This window comes from Bubalus kerabau, chromosome 7, assembly GCF_029407905.1.
Source record: "Bubalus kerabau isolate K-KA32 ecotype Philippines breed swamp buffalo chromosome 7, PCC_UOA_SB_1v2, whole genome shotgun sequence".
Taxonomy (NCBI): domain Eukaryota; kingdom Metazoa; phylum Chordata; class Mammalia; order Artiodactyla; family Bovidae; genus Bubalus; species Bubalus kerabau.
The window spans coordinates 107,586,801-107,606,491 of record NC_073630.1 but is presented as its reverse complement, the minus strand read 5'-3'; the positions used below and the strand labels follow the sequence as shown (position 1 = coordinate 107,606,491).

The 19,691-nt window shown below is 46.7% G+C and overlaps 1 protein-coding gene across 2 annotated transcripts in view; it reads right to left on the bottom strand.

The window, feature by feature from the left end:
* Positions 1-19,691, bottom strand: part of CRMP1 (collapsin response mediator protein 1) — a 62,354-nt gene that overhangs the window by 15,361 nt on the left and 27,302 nt on the right. For both annotated transcript variants that reach the window (XM_055589076.1, XM_055589077.1), the window contains exons 3-8: positions 18,800-18,984; positions 17,409-17,573; positions 10,333-10,394; positions 8,326-8,406; positions 3,129-3,197; positions 1,245-1,365 (exon numbers count right to left, since the gene is read on the bottom strand). In XM_055589076.1, coding sequence (XP_055445051.1) covers positions 1,245-1,365; positions 3,129-3,197; positions 8,326-8,406; positions 10,333-10,394; positions 17,409-17,573; positions 18,800-18,984 — 683 coding nt within the window. The remainder of the gene's footprint in view (positions 1-1,244; positions 1,366-3,128; positions 3,198-8,325; positions 8,407-10,332; positions 10,395-17,408; positions 17,574-18,799; positions 18,985-19,691) is intronic.

Here is a 19,691-nt window from a genome sequence, read left to right as displayed (position 1 = left end):
TTAGTGCTTTTATCTTGACTACATGTGGAGTGAATAAATTTTGGACACATTAGGTGAAATATCGGGTTGACCAACAAGTTCGTTTCGATTTTTCTGTCAAATCTTATGGAAAAAAACTCTAGCTTTTTTGGTCAACCCAGTAACATATATCATTAAAGAATTTTAAGACCAGAGCCACTTGCACTTTCCATGAAGGGTTCCTGTAAGAAGGGGGAGCCCTCTGGGTACAGAGGGTGGATGCTGTCAGGGCTGTGCTGCTCCTGCTGATTTTCACCTGGCCACCCCATGTGACCCAGAGCTTCCGGTCAACCTCATACGACTCCCAGAGCATGGATGAGGAGGACCTTGTCTGGGTGGCGAACCTCCTTGGTGAATGTCCACAAGGATCAAAGAGTCTAGCCACTGTCTCCGTGTGACATGAGCTCCTGTCATTCTCTCTCTCTCCTGTGTCCATCTGCCATTCTCTCTCTGTCCATCTCTCTCGCCCTGAATTTGGGAAGGAAGACTCCTCTGGGCACCCTTCCTCACTCTTGACCTGCTAGTTGTTGGGGGCTGTGGGCCTCAATCATAAGGCCTGGGCAATGCCCTTGGATGCCTCCTCTGAGCCTCCTGGGGAAGGGCCATTGAGCAGGTCAGAGGGTAAGTAGCGTGTCCAAGTCTTAGAGCTGGAGGCGGACTTCCTGCCTCACTCCCCTGATGTCCAGCACGGGGCTGTCCCCCAGACCCTCTGGCCTGTGGAACAACATCTTCCTCCTTCCCAACCTGCAGCTGAGTCTCTCTGTGGGCCCCACAGTGGAGCCTGGGTGCATGCACCCCTGAGAGGCCCTGGATGGGGGACCCAGGATGAAGGGCCCAGAGAGAAGCAGAAAGAAGGCGGGGAGGACCCAGAAGCTGATGCAGCCCCAGCTCCATCACTGCCTTGATGTGAAACCCTGGGGAGAACTTGGAACTCTTCACAGACCTTTAAAATACATGGTCTCATGTGACCCACAGGAGGGATAAACACCTTAGCTACAAATGGAGAAAATGAGGCTCAGAACACCACTTACCTGGGGCCCATGGCACACCAGGAATCAAACCTAAAACCAACCACCCATCTGGCGTCTGCCCACTGTCCAGCTCCCTTTTCAACCTGGCTGGCAGAAGGTCTCTGTCCTGGGCAAGAGCTCCACCAGTGAACCTGAATCTGCTGGACACGCCCCTTCCTCACACCCAGCGGAGATCCCGGGTGCTGGGCTGCGTACCTTTCTTCCTGGCCAGGGTAATGATGTCCGCAGCGCTCTTACTCATCACCTTGGTGATGTACACAGGGCAGTTGATCCGGCCCGCGATGGTGATGGCCCGGAACACAGCCTCGGCCTCCAGCTGCGGACACAGTGAACACACAGGTCATGAGGGGAGGGGTGGGGGCACCACCCACTCTGAGCACCCAGGGCTCTTCCTGATCAGCCTTCCTCGATTTTCCTTAATGAAGTGTGGTCAGAGGGAAATCTATCACATCAAGGGAGGAAGACACTGTCGATTTTTAAAAAGGGAAAAAAAAAGTCAGAATGTATTCGGCTAGAGGGTTGGAAGGCAGAATTGTGTTATTTGCATGATTGGTAGTGCTCTGGATGCTCTGTCAGAAGATCACCTAAGCAGAACAGGCCATCAAAGGTCCCCATGCTGCTCACACGCTTGGTGGTGGTGGTTCAGTCACTCAGTCATGTTTGATTCTCTGCGCCCCCATGCAGCACACCAGGCTTCCCGGTCCTTCACCATCTCCTGGAGCTTGCTCAAACTCATGTCCATTGAGTCATGATGCCATCCAATCATCTCTTCCTCTGTCGCCCTCTTCTCCTCCTGCCTTCAACCTTTCCCAGCATCAGGATCTTTTCCAATGGGTTGGGTCTTCGCATCAGGTGGCCGAAATATTGGAGCTTCAGCATCAGTCCTTCCAATGAATATTCAGGGTTGATTTCCTTTAGGATTGACTGGTTTGATCTCCTTGCTGGCCAAGAGTCTTCTCCAGCACCACAGTTCAAAAGCATGGATTCTTCAGTGTTCAGCCTTCTCTCTGGTCCAACTTACATGCCTGGAGGTGGTTATTTATAAAATTCCTGACATCAAGGAACACAGGTGTTCCCATACATTCCTTGCTTCATTTGTTAAACAACCATGTGAAACCATGTGCTATGAGGTTTGGTCTCTGTACTCCCTAGACCAGTACTTCTTGAATAAAAGAACCAGCGATGTTTTTATTGTCTTATTTTTAATTTCCAATCTGTTGGAGGTCCACACATGGCTGTGCTGCTCTTGGCTGGCAGGAAGCCCAAGCCACAGCCACATGTCGGGAAAGCAGCCACACCCAGAAGAGTTCCCATGCTGCTCACATGCCTAGAGTTGGTGGCAACGTAACATGCTATAAAGGTTTATAAACACTGTCTCCGGTGTGTTCCTGGTCTCACCAGGGACTGGGAACCCAGCTCATGGGCATGGACCTCACGTCTGGAGCACTGGGCCAGTTTAGGAATCCTTGGGATAAGGAGTCTGTGTATTCATGTGTCATGTCCCATGTTCCAAACAGGCCAGTCCAAAGCGGACATCAGGGAAGACTGCTAGTGATCTGATGAGACATCAGAAAATGCTGGGCTCCCATCCTGTCCGATGTTCAATCTGCTTGCCTTCCTCCTGTCCCTGCTAAACACACACACACACACACACACACACACACAGAGGTGCGCCCTATCACTCACTCCTGGGGGAATCTGTCAAGTCTTAGAGTATAGTGGACAGGAGGCCTATGCAGAGGCAGTGATTTGGAATTCACTGTGCCTGGGACATGGGGCTCCACGTTCCTGTCGTCAAATACCCCGAGTCCTCGGTCGGGATTCTGAAGTGTCCTTGGGGCCTTGGTGGGAAGCTCCTGGGCCCTGGGAGAGGCAGAGCCTTTCCTAACTCTTCTGATGGATCTGCAGCCCCCAGAGCTCCCGAGCCCCAGGGCAGACCCTGGAGAAGACCACACGTGCTGAGATGCTCATATGGGGAATGGGACAGGGGCGGGGGCTCTAGCCAGCTCTTCCAGCTGGAACAGCATCAGGGTAAGCTCTCAGCTATGTCAGAGTCAAACCCAGTGGAGGCTCCATTACCTCTTCAGGTCTGCTCAGAGCATGGCCCTCAGGACCCGTGATGCCCATCTCTAAGATCCGCTTCTGTTCCTACAAGACAAGAACGAACGTGTCAGTGATGGCAGAATGCCAGAGCCAGGAAAGGCCAGTCCTCCAACCCATCAGACAGATGGGACAGCTGAGCCCAAGAGGAGGACTGGACCATGTGGAGTCTAATGGCTGGGGACATCCACAGCTTCTTTGCCCCCTTCACTCCCAGTGCCCACCTTCCCCCTTTGCGATGTCCCCATCCACAGGGGCTCTATTCAACCCCACAGGACCAGTGAGAGGAAGCAAGGTTGTAAGAAATGGCCTCAAAGACCACCCTCTACTCTTCCAACTTCTAAATCTCAGCTGCACAAGAGAAGGAAGCAGGCGGTGTGTGGGCGTGACATGGATGCGGAAACCACAGAATCCTCAACTGGGTATCCAGTTCCAGAACTGAGCGTGTGTGTGACTTTGGGCACACTGGTCACACTCTTGTGAGACTCAGTCTTCTCTTCTTTCCTTTTGTTAAAAATTGAAGGAGAGATGATCTACAAGGTTGTGTTAGCTTTAGGCGAGCAGTAAAGGGATTTATTGGAAGAATTAATGCTGAAGCTGAAACTCCAATACTTTAGCCACCTGATGGGAAGAAATGACTCCTTAGAAAAGACCCTGATGCTGAGAAAGACTGAAGGCAGGAGGATAAGGGGATGACAGAGGATGAGATGGTTGGATGGCATCACCAACTTGATGGACCTAAGTTTGAGCAAGCTCCGGGAGTTGGCGATGGACAGGGAGGCCTGGCATGCTGCAGTCCATGGGGTCACAAACAGACACAACTGTGTGACTGAACTGAAAGTGATTTTCGGTTCAGTTCAGTAGGTCAGTCGTGTCTCTTTGCAACGCCATGAACCGCAGCATGCCAGGCCTCCCTGTCCATCACCAACTCCCAGAGTCTGCCCAAACCCATGTCCATTGAGTCAGTGATGCCATCCAGCCGTCTCATCCTCTGTCGTCCCCTTCTCCTCCTGCCCCCAATCTTTCCCAGCATCAGGGTCTTTTCCAATGAGTCAACTCTTTGCATCAGGTGGCCAAAGTATTGGAGTTTCAGCTTCGGCATCAGTCCTTCCAATGAACACCCAGGACTGATCTCCTTTAGGATGGACTGGATGGATCTCCTTGCAGTCCAAGGGACTCTCAAGAGTCTTCTCCAGCACCACAGTTCAAAAGCATCAATTCTTTGGCACTCAGCTTTCTTTATAGTCCAACTCTCACACCTATACTTGGCCACTGGAAAAACCATAGTCAAAAGTGATTTAGTTATAGACAAAAGGAAAAAACCAAATGAACTTTTGGGCCAACCCAATATATTCCTTTTCAGATTCTTTCTCCTTATAGGTTACTATAAAATATTGAGTAGAGTTCCCTGTACTCTACAGTAGGTCCTTGTAGGTTATCTGTTCTCTATATAATAGAATGTATATGTTAACCATAAACTCCCAATTTATCCCTCCCCTTCAACCTTCCCCTTTGGTAACCATACATTTCTTTTCTAATGTCTCTGTGTCTGTTTCTGTTTTGTAAATAAGTTTATTTGCATCATTTTTAAATTTTAGATTCCACATATAAGCCATTATCATATGATATTTGTCTTTGGCTTACTTCATTATTTCATTTAGTATAATCTCTAGGTCCACCCATGCTTGCTGCAAATAGCATTATTTCATTCATCTTTTCTAGTTCACACTGGAAATAACAGTGCCTGCACCTGGAGTTGCTGTAATGCATCACCAAGGTGGCAGATGAGAAATGTCTGGACGATGTATATACAATCTGCAGTGTATATATATGTGTGCGTGTATATCATGTATAGTGAGAGCTCTTGAATCATCACCCAGCTCTCATTCCCTCTACTATAGCTTCATCTTTCTGGCACCTATCTTTCTAACAGGAAAGCTCTACCTCAAGCTTATAAATGAAATGGTTCCCTGAGCTAACGGCCTAGATGCAAATCCATTGGCTCCAAGGCTTCAAGATGCCCCCTCCTTAGGAATACTTCAGTATCTCAACACTGATCTCTTCACATCGCCCAGATGTCAGCTGTGCTGCTGCTATTTTTAACTTCTCCAGTTTCTGTATCATCATTCTGGAACACATTCCTATGAGAAGCCCCAGACCCTATCAACAATAAAAAAGTCATAATTTTCAACTCTGCATTTATGGTTATTAAGCTTGAGTTTATTATAAGAACGTAAGCTGGAAATGATTTCAAGATCCAACAGCTGGGGTGGATTTAAGTACAGAACGGGATAATGTCAGCTATTGAAGATGATGTTTACAAGGCATTTTGTAAACTGTTTACAAAAAGATTTACGATACGGAGACATCCCTGTGAAAGACTGTTTAAACATCAGTTACTATTTCTGTTGGAAGGAAGGAAAGAGGATAAAAAGGGAGGGAAGACAAAAGATGAAATAAGGGCGGGGGGGAAATGGATCACAAAAGGCTAGAGAAGGGATTCTAGTTAACTATCATGGCTGAATACTCCCATTATTGTCACTCCATCCTGAAACTCCACTAGTGATAGAAATGGTACCCAAGAATCGAAAGAATGCAGAGATGTCAAAAATGTTTTGGAACTGGGGAAGCAGGTGTACAAAAGGTAACTTATTTACTGGAGCTGAGAAAACTCAATCTTAAATCAGTAGCAAGAGATTTCCCTGGTGGTCTAGTGGTTAAGACTCTGTACTTCCAATGCAGAAGGACCAGGTTTGATCCCTGGTTGGGCTTTCTGCATAGCTGTTGGTAAAGCATCTACCTGCAATGCAGGAGACCTGGGTTCAATTCCTGTGTCGGGAAGCTCCCCTGGAGAAGGAAATGGCAACCCACTCCAGTATTCTTGCCTGGAGAATTCCATGGACAGAGGAGCCTGGCAGGCTACAATTCATGGGATCTCAAGACTTAGCACTATCTGTCTTTTCTTTCTGGAGAACTTTGATTCTAGATGTTGCGTGGTGAGGCCAAAACACACACACACACACAGTGGCAGCAAGGAAAGCGAAAAAGCCCCATTTAGGAATTGGGGCTCCAGAGGCTTCCCTGGTGGCTCAGAGGTAAAAAAAAAAAAAAAAAAAAAAGAAATCTGCCTGCCAGTGCAGAGACATGAGTTTGACCCGGGTCTGGGAAGATCCCACATGCCATGGAGCAACTAAGACTGTGTACCACAACTCCTGAGCCTGTGCTCAGAGCCCAGGAGCCACAATTACTGAGCCCACGTGCTGCAACTTCTGAAGCCCGTGCTCCGCAATGAGCTAAACCACCGCAGTGAGAAGCCTGCACCTCACAGCTAGAAAGTAGCCCCCACTCTCCGCAACTGAGAAAGTCCGTGCGCGGCAACACAGATCCAGCACAGCCAAAAATAAATAAATAATTTTTTAAAGTATTGAGGTTCCAAACTCAACGTCTCGCACACGTTTGATGAGACAACAGGCTGGCGCACCCTGGAAAAGTGGGTAACAGTAACTACAAAATCTAAATATATGTACCCAACCACCCAGGAGTGCTACTCCCAGGTATTTACCAACAGAAATGCGAACACAAGTTTAACAACAGACTAAACAAGAATGTTCAAGAAAACTTTACATACAAGAGTCCCAAATTTAAAACGATCCAAGTATCTATCAGGGGCTTCCCTGGTGGCTCAGACAGTAAAGAATCTGCCTGCAATGCGGGAGACCCAGGTTCCATCCATGGGTTGGGAAGATCCTCTGGAGAAGGAAAAAGCAACCCAACTCCAATATTCTGGCCTGGAGAATTCCATGGACATAGGAGTCCAGTGGGATATAGTCCATGGGGTCCCAAAGAGTCAGACACGACTGAACAAATATAAATAGAAAAAAAATAAACTATCAACTGGAGAACAAATTGTGATCTATTCCTGCTGTGTAATTCTGCACCATAATGAAAAAGAAAACACTATGCTTCAGGAAGCCATAGGGATGAATCTCACAGACCTAGGATTGAGTGAGGTCAAATGAGGTCTCGTTCTCCCTCGCTTGGAAGGAAGCTGCCACCATGATGTAGCTGCCCATGTGTCAGGGAGCCAAGGGGGCCTCTGTCCAACAGCCAGCAAAGAATAGAGGCCATCGGTCTGATAGCTTGTGAGGAACTAAATCTTAGCAACAACCCTCTGAGTGACGCTGGAAAGGAATTCTGTCCTACACCAGCCATGAGACAACTGCAGCCAGACCCAACACCTTCACAGCAGCCTGTGAAAGATCCCGAGGTCAAAGACCCAGGAAGGCCACACCTGGACTCCACAGGACCATGACACAGAAGAAGTTTATTGTTTGAGGATGCTAAATTTGGGACAGGGGGGATTGTTATGCAGCCACGAGAACTGAAACAGGTTTTGGTATACAGAAGTAGAGTTTTACCATGAAAGTGAAAGTCGCTCAGTTGTGTCCAACTCATAGTGACCCCATGGACTATATATAGTCCATGGAATTCTCTAGGCCAGAATACTGGAGTGGGTATCCTTTCCCTTCTCCTGATGGCTCAGTGGGTAAAGAATCTGCCTGCAATGCAGTAGACATAGGAGATGTGGGTTCGATCACTGGGTCGGGAAGATCCACTAGAGGAGGACATGGCAATCCACTCCAGTATTCTTGCCTGAAAAATCCCATGGACAAAGGAGCCTGGCAGGCTACAGTCCAGTGGTTTGCTAGGAGCTGTGAGTGACTAAGCACACACACATACAAATATACTACTTAGCGTAGCATTAATTACTTTCTTTGGATACAACCAAATCTTCTATCTTGATTTGTGGCATCATGATCAACCCAGCCCTTCCCCCGAAGGAGACGATGTGACCCTAGGTGTGCCAAATGCATTTTCTTTCGGATCTTCATTTATTGCACATGCAAACTCTCCATGGTTCACAGGGCAGTCATGTTACCCCTACTGTACAGGTGAGAAAACTGCAATCCAAGAGGTACTATGGCCTGCCTAAGGCCACAGCGCGGACAGTGTGTGAGTGACTCACACCCAGTGTCTGACATGCCATCCGGTTCTTGGCTTGACCCTTCACTGCCTGGTGACCTGGCTGATTAATGCCTCCACGCCCTCTTCTCATAGCCTTTACAACAAGGAGAAGGAGACTGAGGTAGAAAGGCTGGGAATTCAGACCACTCACCTGAGCTATCAAATCACCATTTTCTGCGTGGACCAGGATCACAGCTCCCAGCCCCTTAAGGAAGGTGAAGGCTTCATAGAGCTAAGGAGAGATAAACGGGGGTTGGGGTGAGATAAAAATATCACAGCACGATCATTTGCAAAGACTGCCCTTATTGCTCACGCACACAGTCATCCACCTGCCGGGATGCTCCATCCACATCAATGGAACACGCTGTTCAACAAGTGAGCACTGGAAAAGATCTTCCCTTAGCCCTACACCCTCCAGATCCAAAAGCAGGAAGTTAAGGTGGGTGGAGGGGGTGGCAGTGGTGGGCATAGCTGATAAAAGTCACACCAAGGCATGATTATGCCCACAAGTACACCCACGCAGGCCTTTCACTTTCTTTGTGGCTTTGCTTCTTTAAAGTATGTAGTTGTTGATGGGGACAAGTACAGCTGAGAAGTTTACTGAAATTGTATAATTAAACCCGCTGAGCCTGTATTGCAACCACCACCAACCACAGGAAATGTGTACATCTTTACAAAAATCCCAACCCATGTCATGTTACCAATCACAGTGTAGTAGGGGGGACCACGTCCTTTAATAACTCTAATGCCCAGATCACGTATATCCTGCCAAGCATCACCTGATTTAGCCAATCCAGGTCCTGCCCACACTGCCCACCACCCTCTTCCAACCCACAAAGGATTTGTAGTCAGACAGTTGTATCTGGTGAGGACAAAGCCACATGTTCCCTCCCTTTGCCAATCTCAACTTTGTCCTCTTTGCATATAAGACCTCCCTCACCCAAGATGTGTGCTTTTAGGGGTAGACAACAGGTGATGGAGGCATACGGAGTTATCGAACACTTTTGAGGACCCATACCCTGAATCTGCTCAGTTCCATTTCTAACCAGGGCTTCAGGAAAACAGACATTCGAATGAAACAGGTGAAAATGTCAATTATGCTAGAGAAACACACACTACTTTTTCCATGAAACTGAACGAACTTTTAGCTTTTAGGATGCCTTTGATGGTTGCATCAAAGGTTTCCAGGACATCCAGGGTAAGTTATATCCTGTAACTCCAAGTGTCTGTTTTGAAAGGGAACACATGGATGCTTCCTCCATTGCACGTGAAACCCCATGGTGATCATGACAATCTGCTTATTAATACCCGAATGGCACTTGCTGAGTGCCAGGCGCTGCCCTAGAGCTTTACTTGTACAGAATCATTAATCCTCGACAACCTCTCTTAATGCTAAGTGCCATTAAGAGCCTAAAGCACAGAGAGGTTAGAAAATCTAGCCCCAGGCTACATAGCAAAGTTGGGGCTTGCTGTCAAGCAGTCTGGCTCCAGCATTCATTTCCTCTGCCACCACACTGCCCCACCTTTTTAACAAGCAGAGGGCAGAGTGATAATAACAAAACCAAACCAGGGGTCCTAGTAATGAAAGAAGGCCCAGGGCTCAATAAATTGTAACCCGCTACATCTGTACTCCTCAGAGCACTATCTTCCTTGACTCAACTCATCCACATAACAATTGTTTGAGGTTGACAGGGCCAGCAGTGATCATGCTGTATAGATGAGAAAACTGAGAAAGGACGTGACTTGCACGTGGCTGCAGGAACAGCCAGGGCTCTGCTTCAAGTCAGAGACCTAAGGAAATGGTCCCCAAACTCGCTTGAGCCCCAGAATCAGCTGCAGAGCTTTTGGGACGTACAGATTCCTGAAGTCTAGCCCTGAGCATCTCTGATGGAATCTAAGAGTCTGTGTTTTTAGTGAGGTCTTTACATGAGGCTGAGGACGAGTTGAGTTTGGGAATCACCATGCAGGGGGTCCCCGCTCTATGCCACTCTAGCCAGAAAAGAATACAGGGTGATGACTGACAGTTCAGTGTCAGAACCAGGACTTGAACCCAGGGCCCTCCCCGGCCTGCTCTGACATCTCCCCTGCCATGCGCTGACTTCCTGACAAGGCAGGTCTATTCCTGCCCCGGGGAGGTGGAGCGTGTACAAGGACCTACCTGGCTATCAGACATTTGGTAGAGATCCTTGTAAGCCATGTAGACCTGGAAGGAATTGACTCCTGTTTCAAGATAAAAAGAGAACAAAAAATGCATTTAAGAAAAAAAAGAACATGTCTTGCCGGTAAATCAATAAGCACAGCACAGAGTGGTAACAACCAAGATGGAAGGGTGACATCAGAATTCACAGCAGGGGCATCTAAGCTAGCTTGGGCGGCAGGGGCGGGGGGTGGGGGGGCGGTGAGGGTCAAAGGGGGCCTCCAGGGAAGGCCACGTGTCAGCTGAGTCTGAAAGAGCAGGAAGAGGAAGGGGAAGAGGAAGAAGGGGACGGGGAGGATGAGGGGGCGGGGAGGGGGAAAGGGAGGGAAGCGGGGAGGGGAGGGGAGCTACCTGGGCTGAGAGGGAGGGGCGTGCGTGGCACAGACGGAAGGAAGGATAAAAGGACATTAGATGTGCAGGTGCTACAAAGTGTCCTGTGTCAGAAGCAAAAAGATCATGTGCTTTTAAGAAAAGTCCCTTAGGCTTTTTCATTCTGGTAAAATATACAAAACAAAATTCAGCATCGGAACCACTTTCAAGTGTGCATTTCAGGGCATTTAGTGCATTCACGATGCTGTACAGCCATGACTATTGTCTAGTAGAACATGTGCTTTTAAAGCAAGGGAACGACACGATCAGACTTTTTTGTCCCAGAAGGACTCTTCTGGAAGGATGGCTGTGCAGAACAGCAGGGAGACATGGAGGCGAGTTGGAAGATGCTGAAGGCAAAAGGGACAGGTGAGGTGAGGCTCTGAACCAGGGCAGGAGCTGCAGGGATGGAGAGGGAGTGGGAACGTGAAAAGGCTGAAATGACAGGATTTACTGTGCAGTCAGAGGTTGGGGGGGAGCAGGGGAGGTGGGGAGAGGACTGCTCCTAAAATGCCTTCAAGGGGCCCGAGAACAAGGGACCATTATTTCACCTTCCACACCCACAACATGTGCTGAAAAGAGCCAACTCACTGGAAAAGACCCTGATGCTGGGAAAGACTGAGGGCAGGAAAAGTGGGTGAGAGAGGATGAGATGGTTGGATGACTTCACTGACTCAATGGACATGAGTTTGAGCAAGCCCTGGGAAATAGTGAAGGACAGGGAAGCCTGGTGTGCTGGAGTTCGTGGGATGGCAGAGGGTTGGACACAACTTAGCAACCGAACAACAACGAACAGGTAAAACCACCATGAAAGGTATATTCATAGCCTTAGATGCTTTGTTATGTTTGGAAAGAGAGGAGAAACATATCAATGGAGTAAACTTCTACAATCAGTTCAGTTCAGTCACTCAGTCCGGAAATTCACCAGAAATTAGAAGTAAACAATACAAATATAAAAGCAGAAATAATGAATTGGCAGAATTGATAAATATGCCTTAGAACTGGTTCTGGTGAGTGGGTGGATGGGGGTAAAGCTGTCTCAGATTCGCTTTCGTCCAAATCATGATAGAGTTGACTCATTTTAAATGGAAATTTTCTGTAAGTCTTAAAAATTCAAAATAAAAAGCAAACAACCAACATGGTGAACATTTCTGCAACAAACTAAACAAAAGTTTCTTTTTTCAAAACCTCTTATTTAAAGAGTATCATCAGCCCGGAGTTGCTTCTGGGCAGAGGAGGGAGTTGGGACTGCAGCGGGGGCCCATGAGAAGTTCAGCACCGGGTCTTTGTTTGGGGCAAAGTTCTATTTCTCGCCTGGAAAGGGGAATCTTGTAATTCATAAAGTCACATATTTTCTTCTGTGATTTTCTGCATGCTTCATTTTACAGTTAAAAAAGATTAAAATAAAAGCAATAAAGCAGAAAAAAGGCACTCAATTTTTAGACAACTTTTTTTAGTTGGCTAACAAATAAAGATAAACACTATTTGGTCTTATGTGTAATCAAAGTAATTCAGATGGAAACCTCAGTACTGTACAGTTTAAAATATGCTGCTCAACACTAGTGAATAAGCATCAAAATGATGCTCTTTCATAACAAGTGACAGGAAGATTGGCACAACCAATTTGCACCTGCTTGGAAAACCAATCCGTATCAAGAGTTGTGGTTTAGTATCTTTGGCCCGATAATTCTACTACTAGCGGTAAAACTTTGGGAAATACAGTCAGCCCTGTTACTCAAAAACCTCCCAAATTCATAAACTCCATCATCACAGTCCTCCTCCAAGGAGGCTGCAAGGAGCACCAAGGCTAAAGGATGACACTGAACACCTACTGAGCCATCAAGCCATCCATAACACCCTCCAGTTCTCAGAACTATCTTACATTTTTTAGAAAATGCCCTCCCCGTATCCAACCAGTAACCTTGGAAGCAGCCATGTTCACGCCGCGTGGCCACAGATCACAGATGGCTGGTCCAGGGCTGGGCATCTAACAGATGCTGAGCTGAGCCAGGAGGAGGGACTGAGTCCAAGTGACAGCAAAGGACATCTGACTGGTCTTTGAAACAGATGTCCACCCAGACAAAGTGTGGGCTGTTATATTCCACTGCGGGGACTACGGAAATAGAGAATGCAGGTCAAGGGTAGGAGGAGGGCAGGGCTGGCTCAGAGAGAAAGGCAGGGATGAGCACAGGAAGACTTCCTGGCATGGCACAGATGTATTCATGGATCCCTGAATACACGTCTCTATCACTAAAGGAAAGCTGCTTTGTTTAGCTGAAGCCAAGCTCTGGAGTGAGTCTCTTGCTTATAATCAAACATGCTGCTACTGCTGCTAAGTCGCTTCAGTCATGTCCGACTCTGTGCGACCCCATGGCCTGCAGCCCACCAGGCTACTCCATCCATTGGATTCTCCAGGCAAGAACACTGGAGTGGGTTGCCATTTCCTTCTCCAATGCATGAAAGTGGAAAGTGAAAGTGAAGTCGCTCAGTCGTGTCCGACTCTTAGCGACCCCATAGACTGCAGCCTACCAGGCTCCTCCATCCATGGGATTTTCTGGGCAACAGTACTGGAGTGGGGTGCCATTGCCTTCTCCATAATCAAACATAGGGAGACTGATATTTATATCAGTGAAGAAAAACTGGATTCATAAACAATAAATAGGTTTATTGGCTGTAAGACAGATTTTTACATGACAATGTGCATTAAGAATATTCAAGAAGAGAATAAATGGGAAGCATTTCTGAAACTTATGAGAGCCCAGAAGCCCTTTCTCAGGGAATATTCATTGTCTGACTCATCAAATATTCACTGAGTATGGACTATGGGCCAGTACCACTCTAGAAGCTAGAGATACAGCTATGAAGGAGGCAGGAAAGATTCCTATCTATATTCTAGTGGAAATAAGCTGTGAACAAACAAATAAATGAGATAATTTCATGTAAAAGCAGGAGGCAGGAAGAAGTTAAACAGGCTGGTAAATAGTTTAAAGATTCACAAAACTTTTACAACAACCTTTCTCAAGAGGTAGAATCTATTTTCTCATTTCTTGAATGTGGGCTGTCTTGAGACTGACTCTGAACCGCAGAATGAAGCAGAAGTGTGAGTGGACACATTCCAAGCCTGGGCTCAGAGGGCTTGCAGCTCCATCAGCCTCATGGAGACAGCACGGGAAGAAGCCTATGAGAGCTGCCAGGGAAGGGAGGGTGCAGAGCGCCATCCCAGGCAGCCCCCACCTCCCAGCTGGGGCCTACAGCATAAGTAAGCCACATGTGGGCAGCAGAACCGCCCAGCTGAGCCCAGACCAAAGTGCCTTTCCACAGAGTTGTGCTCAAATAATAAATGCTGCTTTTTATTTGTTGTAGTAAAATACACCTCACCTAAAATTTACCATCTGCACCATTTTAAGTGGTTTACGTACATGCACACTGCTGTGCTTCCATTTCAAAACCGGAAACTCTATCCCCATTAAACACTTCTGCTTCATTGACTATGCTAAAGCCTTTGACTGTGTGGATCACAACAAACTGAAAAATTCTTAAAGAGATGGGAATATCAGACCACTTTACTTGCCTTTGGAGAAATCTGTATGCAGGTCAAGAAGCAACAGTTAGAACCAAACATGGAACAACAGATTGGTTCCAAATTGGGAAAGGAGCATGCCAAGGCTATATATTGTCACCCTGCTTATCTAACTTATATGCAGAATACATCATGTGAAATGCCAGGCTGGATGAAGCACAAGTTGGAATCAAGGTAGCTGGGAGAAGTATCAATAACCTCAGATATGCAGATGACACCACCCTTATGACAGAAATCAAAGAGGAATTAAAGAGCCTCTTGATGAAGGTGAAAGAAGAGAGTGAAAAAGCTGGCTTAAAACTCAACATTCAAAAAACTAAGATCATGGCATGCAGTCCCATCACTTCATGGCAAATAGATAGGGAAACAATGGGAACAGTGACAGGCTTTATTTTCTTGGGCTTCAAGATCAATACGGATGGTGACTGCAGCCATGAGATTAAAAGACTTCCTGAAAGAAAAGCCATGACAAACCTAGACAACATATTAAAAAGCATTAAAAAAAGAGTGCTTTGCCAACAAAGGTCCATCTAGTCAAAGCTATGGTTCTTCCAGTAGTCATGCATGGATGTGAGAGTTGGAACATAAAAAAGGCTGAGCACCAAAGAATTGATTTGAATTGTGGTGTTAGAGAAGACTCTTGAGAGTCCCCTGGACAGCAAGGAGATCAAACCAGTCAATCCTAAAAGAAATCAACCCTGAATATTCTTTGGAAGGACTGATGCTGAAGCTGAAGCTCCAATACTTTAGTCACCTGATGTGAAGAGTCGACTCATTGGAAAAGCCCCTGATGCTAGAAAAGATAGAAAGCAGAAGGGGATGATAGAGGGTGAGATGGTTGGATGGCATAACCGACTCAATGGACATGAGTTTGAGCAAACGCCAGGAGATGGTGAAGGATAGGGAAGCCTGGCATGCTGCAGTCCATAGTGGAGCAAAGAGCCAGACATGACTGAGTGACTGAACAACAACAAATTAGACACTAACTCCACGTTCCCCTTCCCCCCAGGCCCTGGCAACCACCTGTGTATACTCTCTCTGAGCTGGATGACAACAGGCCCCTCATAGGAGCACAGTCACACAGCATCGGCCTTCTTGTGACTGGCTTATCATGTCCTCAAGGCTCACCAAGTCATAGCAGGTGTCAGAATCCCCTTTCTTTTCAAAGCTGAATGACACTCCATTTTACAGATGGATAACATTTTGTTTATCTGATGGACATTTAAGTTGCTTCCTTTCTTGAATGGAGAATTAACACCAAGCTCAGACCAGGGGTCTCACCCTGGTACCAGAGCTCTGGTGCTGAGATCACCAGGTGAGCCTCAGAGAGGTCAGCTTGGTGACTTGCACAGTATCCCATAGCCAAGAAGCATGAGGGCAGGATTCAGATCCAGGCAGCCCAACTTCTGGGATCTTTTTACATCCTGGACTGTGATTCTGTATAAAAAAAGAGAGTGACTCACAGCAACTTCAATGAAGGGATAAAACTATCTGGATATAGAAGTTCAGATCATAAGACCCAAACTGGTAAACAGGCAAGGAACACCATCAGATATTCACATAAAGGAAAAGCGTGCACAAAATGTTTAACATAATTAGCAGTTGAAGCATTGTAATGTTCAACAGCAGACTGACTTTTATTCATCAAATTAGCAAGGATTTCATAGAAGCAATAAGACCCAATGGTGCAAACATGGAGGGAGTGACGGACATAGAGCAGTGGGCATGCAAGTGGGTGCATTTTTGTGGAAAGCAATTTGGAAATAAGTGTCAGACTTTTGAAAAAAGTTAAAACTTTGACCCTGTAATGCCATTTCTGAAAATCTAAGGAAATAATTAGAGATGCAAACAAATGTTTATACACAAAGATGTTCACCAAACACAATTTACAGTAAAGCAAACGGAAAACCTAAGTGCCCAATAAAAAGGAAATAGCTGAGCAAATTAGCCATTACATTGTATGTTACGAGCCATAAAAAGTTATTAATGAAGAGTAATGATTATTCATAAAATGTTAAGTGAAAAAAGAAGAATTCCAAGTAACTGCTACTGTGTAACTATATAAGGAGAAAACTGTCTAAATAGGGAATGGAAAGCAATAATCTTTAACATTGATAGTAAGTGGTGATTTGGGGGTAGGACCAGAGGGGGAACTTTTTTTTTTCCTTCTCTTGATTTTCTTTTTTCATATTGTGGTGATGATACTTGTATAAGAAAACACAGCATATATATTTTAAAAATTGAAAGTACCCCCCTTTCTCTCCTTGAAGCATCTCATTTATTTGAGGCTGTCTCTTCAGAGAGCCTCAAAATTGCCCCCTTTCTGGAGGGACCACTCATATCTTCTTCACTCTGTTCTCTTCTCTGCTTCTGTGGGTCTTCAGTTCAGTTTATCTTCATTTGGTGTAACACACTGTAAGGTACCCACACTGTGAAGGGACAGCCTGTGTGAGCCCACACAGGGGAGGGCCAGGATGGACATAGAGATGCACAGACATGATCCCCTCTGATCATAAGCTCAGAGTTTAACAGAAGAGCCAGACAGACAAGGGTCTTCAATCCAAAAAACAAAGCAAAAGCAATGGAAAAGGTGTGCCAAACAAGCCCCAGTAACCTGCTATGGATATTCAAGGGATAAAGCAATTCTGATCAGGGAAATCAGAGGAGGTGATAGTTGAGCTGGGTACCAGAGAGAAGAATGGGCATCCCTGGATGCAGGTATAGGGATACCAAGAACAAAGACCCAGCAATGTAGCAGGTTTCAGGGGGTGGCATTCAGGATAATAAACACCCAGATAAGTGTGGTGGGGAGAGAGAAAAGTGAGGCTAGGTCAGTAGGGGCCTTGTGTGCAAGGCTCAGGAAATCAGGCTTTTTTCTATGAACAGAGGGACTCTCCAAAGGATCTGAAGGAGAAGAAGACAGACTCTTTAAGGAGGGTCCAATATTTCCACTGTTCACGTGGCAGGGCAGAGCTCACAGTTGGGCTCAGAACAGATGCAGTTAAAGAGATTCTTAACTCCACAAACCAGATCCACCGAAGATACAATGATTCCAGAACTGTGCCCCGCTTCTGGGGCTGTAACTGACCTTTGTCCTGCACCAGGACCTCGAGCTCCTCCCGAACGCCATCGTACCAGCTGGTGATGTCCACATGGAGAGAGTAGTCGCAGCAGGATTTGGTGTCTGCTGCTTCATGCCATTTCTCAAAGGAGGTCAGCAGGCTGGACCCAGGTTCAGGAACAACATGGTCAACTGGGACAGAAAAATATGTGTCACATGCCAAGATGCTCAGGACCCAAGTTGTTCCAATGGTAGCCTCTTCCCTGCCATCATCATCACCATCACCTCCAAACAGCATAACTACTGTGACCATCCCTTATCCCCCCATCACCATGATCATCACCACCACTTACACCATCCAGACCAACATCCTCCGCATCACCATCCCCTTCATCACTCTCACCATCATCAACATCAATATTGTTATTGTCGTCACCATCATTATCAAAATCATCAGCAGGAAACGGTCACCACCATCTCAGTCTTCACTGCCACCTCCGCTGTTACTGTAATCTCATCTTCCTCCTCCTCATCACCATTGTTATCATGACTGCTTATTGAATGCTTATGATGTGTCACATACTGCCACAAAGGCTTTACCTAAATTATCTAATAAAATCCTCACAACTACCCTGTGAAGTGAGTATAAACACTCCCACTTGGCAGATGAGGAAACTTGAGGCTTAAAGAAGGTGAAAAACGTCCAAGGTCACACAACTAGTAAGGAGTACAGAGAAGATTCCCAGAGTCCCGTCAGTGATAAAGACTGGACCGTCTCCTGTGACTCCATGTTACCTTCTTGGGCATAGAATGCAAAGGTGAAAAGGACTTAAAAGAATATGAACTTCACCATCCCTTTTTCAAATAAAGTCTTAGATGTAAAGCATATCAATGGGGAGACATCTGTCTTTCAAACCACACTGGGCTTTGCACATCCCTCTGTTCCCGCCCTGTTTCTAACATCCACCCTTCACAGCCATAAAGAGCAGTATCTGCTACCCAGCCCCTCTCACTCCTCCGCCCACATAGAGCATCAGATTAGCCTTTGCTAATTTGACTTTCCAGTCCTTACTCTACTTGACCTCTCAGGACATGGCAAATCACTCTCTCCTCCTTTAAACTTACTCCTCCATGGTTTCCATGGCAACGTGATTTTCAAAGTTTGGAAACATTATGCTATGCATCATTATCTCAGCAGCAATACTGACACAACCACTTTCCAGCTGTGAAAGTTTCAGCAGCTTCTCTCTCTCAGCCTCTGCTTTCCCAATGGTCATAACAACACCTGCCTCACTGGTTCTAAAACTTTAGCCTTCTGCACACCGGGTACCCAGAGCAAAGAGCCCGATGTTGCTCACAATGCTGGGGATTTGAAAGAGAAGTAGCAGCCTATGGCCTAAAGCAGGAGTACGACTCACTGATCATTGTGGTCCCGCCCGCCAGCGCTGCTTTGGTCCCTTGGAAGAAGTCATCAGCAGCCGTCATCCCCTGGGAGGGCTTCTGCAGGTAGGTGTTGACATCAATACCTCCAGGAATAACCATCCGCCCGTTGGCCTCAATGGTCTTCACTCCACCGGGAACAATTAAGTTCTCTCCTATTTGCCTGCAAACAGACAATAAAGACAGATTTTGGTTCTTAGAAAAAATGGCTGCCAACTGTGCAATTTCTGGGGCAGGTCCCACCCAGGGCACCAGGTGGACAGAGAAAACTCAGGCAGGGTCCCTGCCCTCCAGGGGCTCACAGCCTAATGAGGAGAGACATACAAGCAGATGTTTATTACAACCCAGTTCACACTGAGGGTTGGGGAGCACATCATCAGCCCTGGTGATCCGGGAGGGCTTCCAGGGGGAGGCAGGGGCAGAGCTGAACCCGAGAGCAGTGAGACCAGCATTGGCCTTAAGTGGGAAAGCGTTCTCTGAACAGCTTGTCACTCAAGAGTACTTCTTAGTTTCTTGGCAACTGCCTTGGGGACACAGAGATGAGCAATGGCAGGGAGGCAGAGTGACAAGACCCCTTAGCTCTGCAAGTCCTCAAAGGCAAGGCTATGGAATGAACTCTGACATTCCCAAATCCGTATGTTGAAGTCCTAACCCCTAGCCCCTCAGAATAAGACTATACTTGCAGAGACGGCCTCTAAAGAGATCATTAAGTTAAAACAAGGTCACTAGGGTGGGCCCTGACCCAATATAACCGGTATTCTTAGGAGCAAAGAAGATTAGGACACAGACGTGTACAGGGAAGACCATATGGGAACACAGAGAAGACGGGCATCCCAAGCCTCAGAAGAAACCAACCTACCCATACCCTGA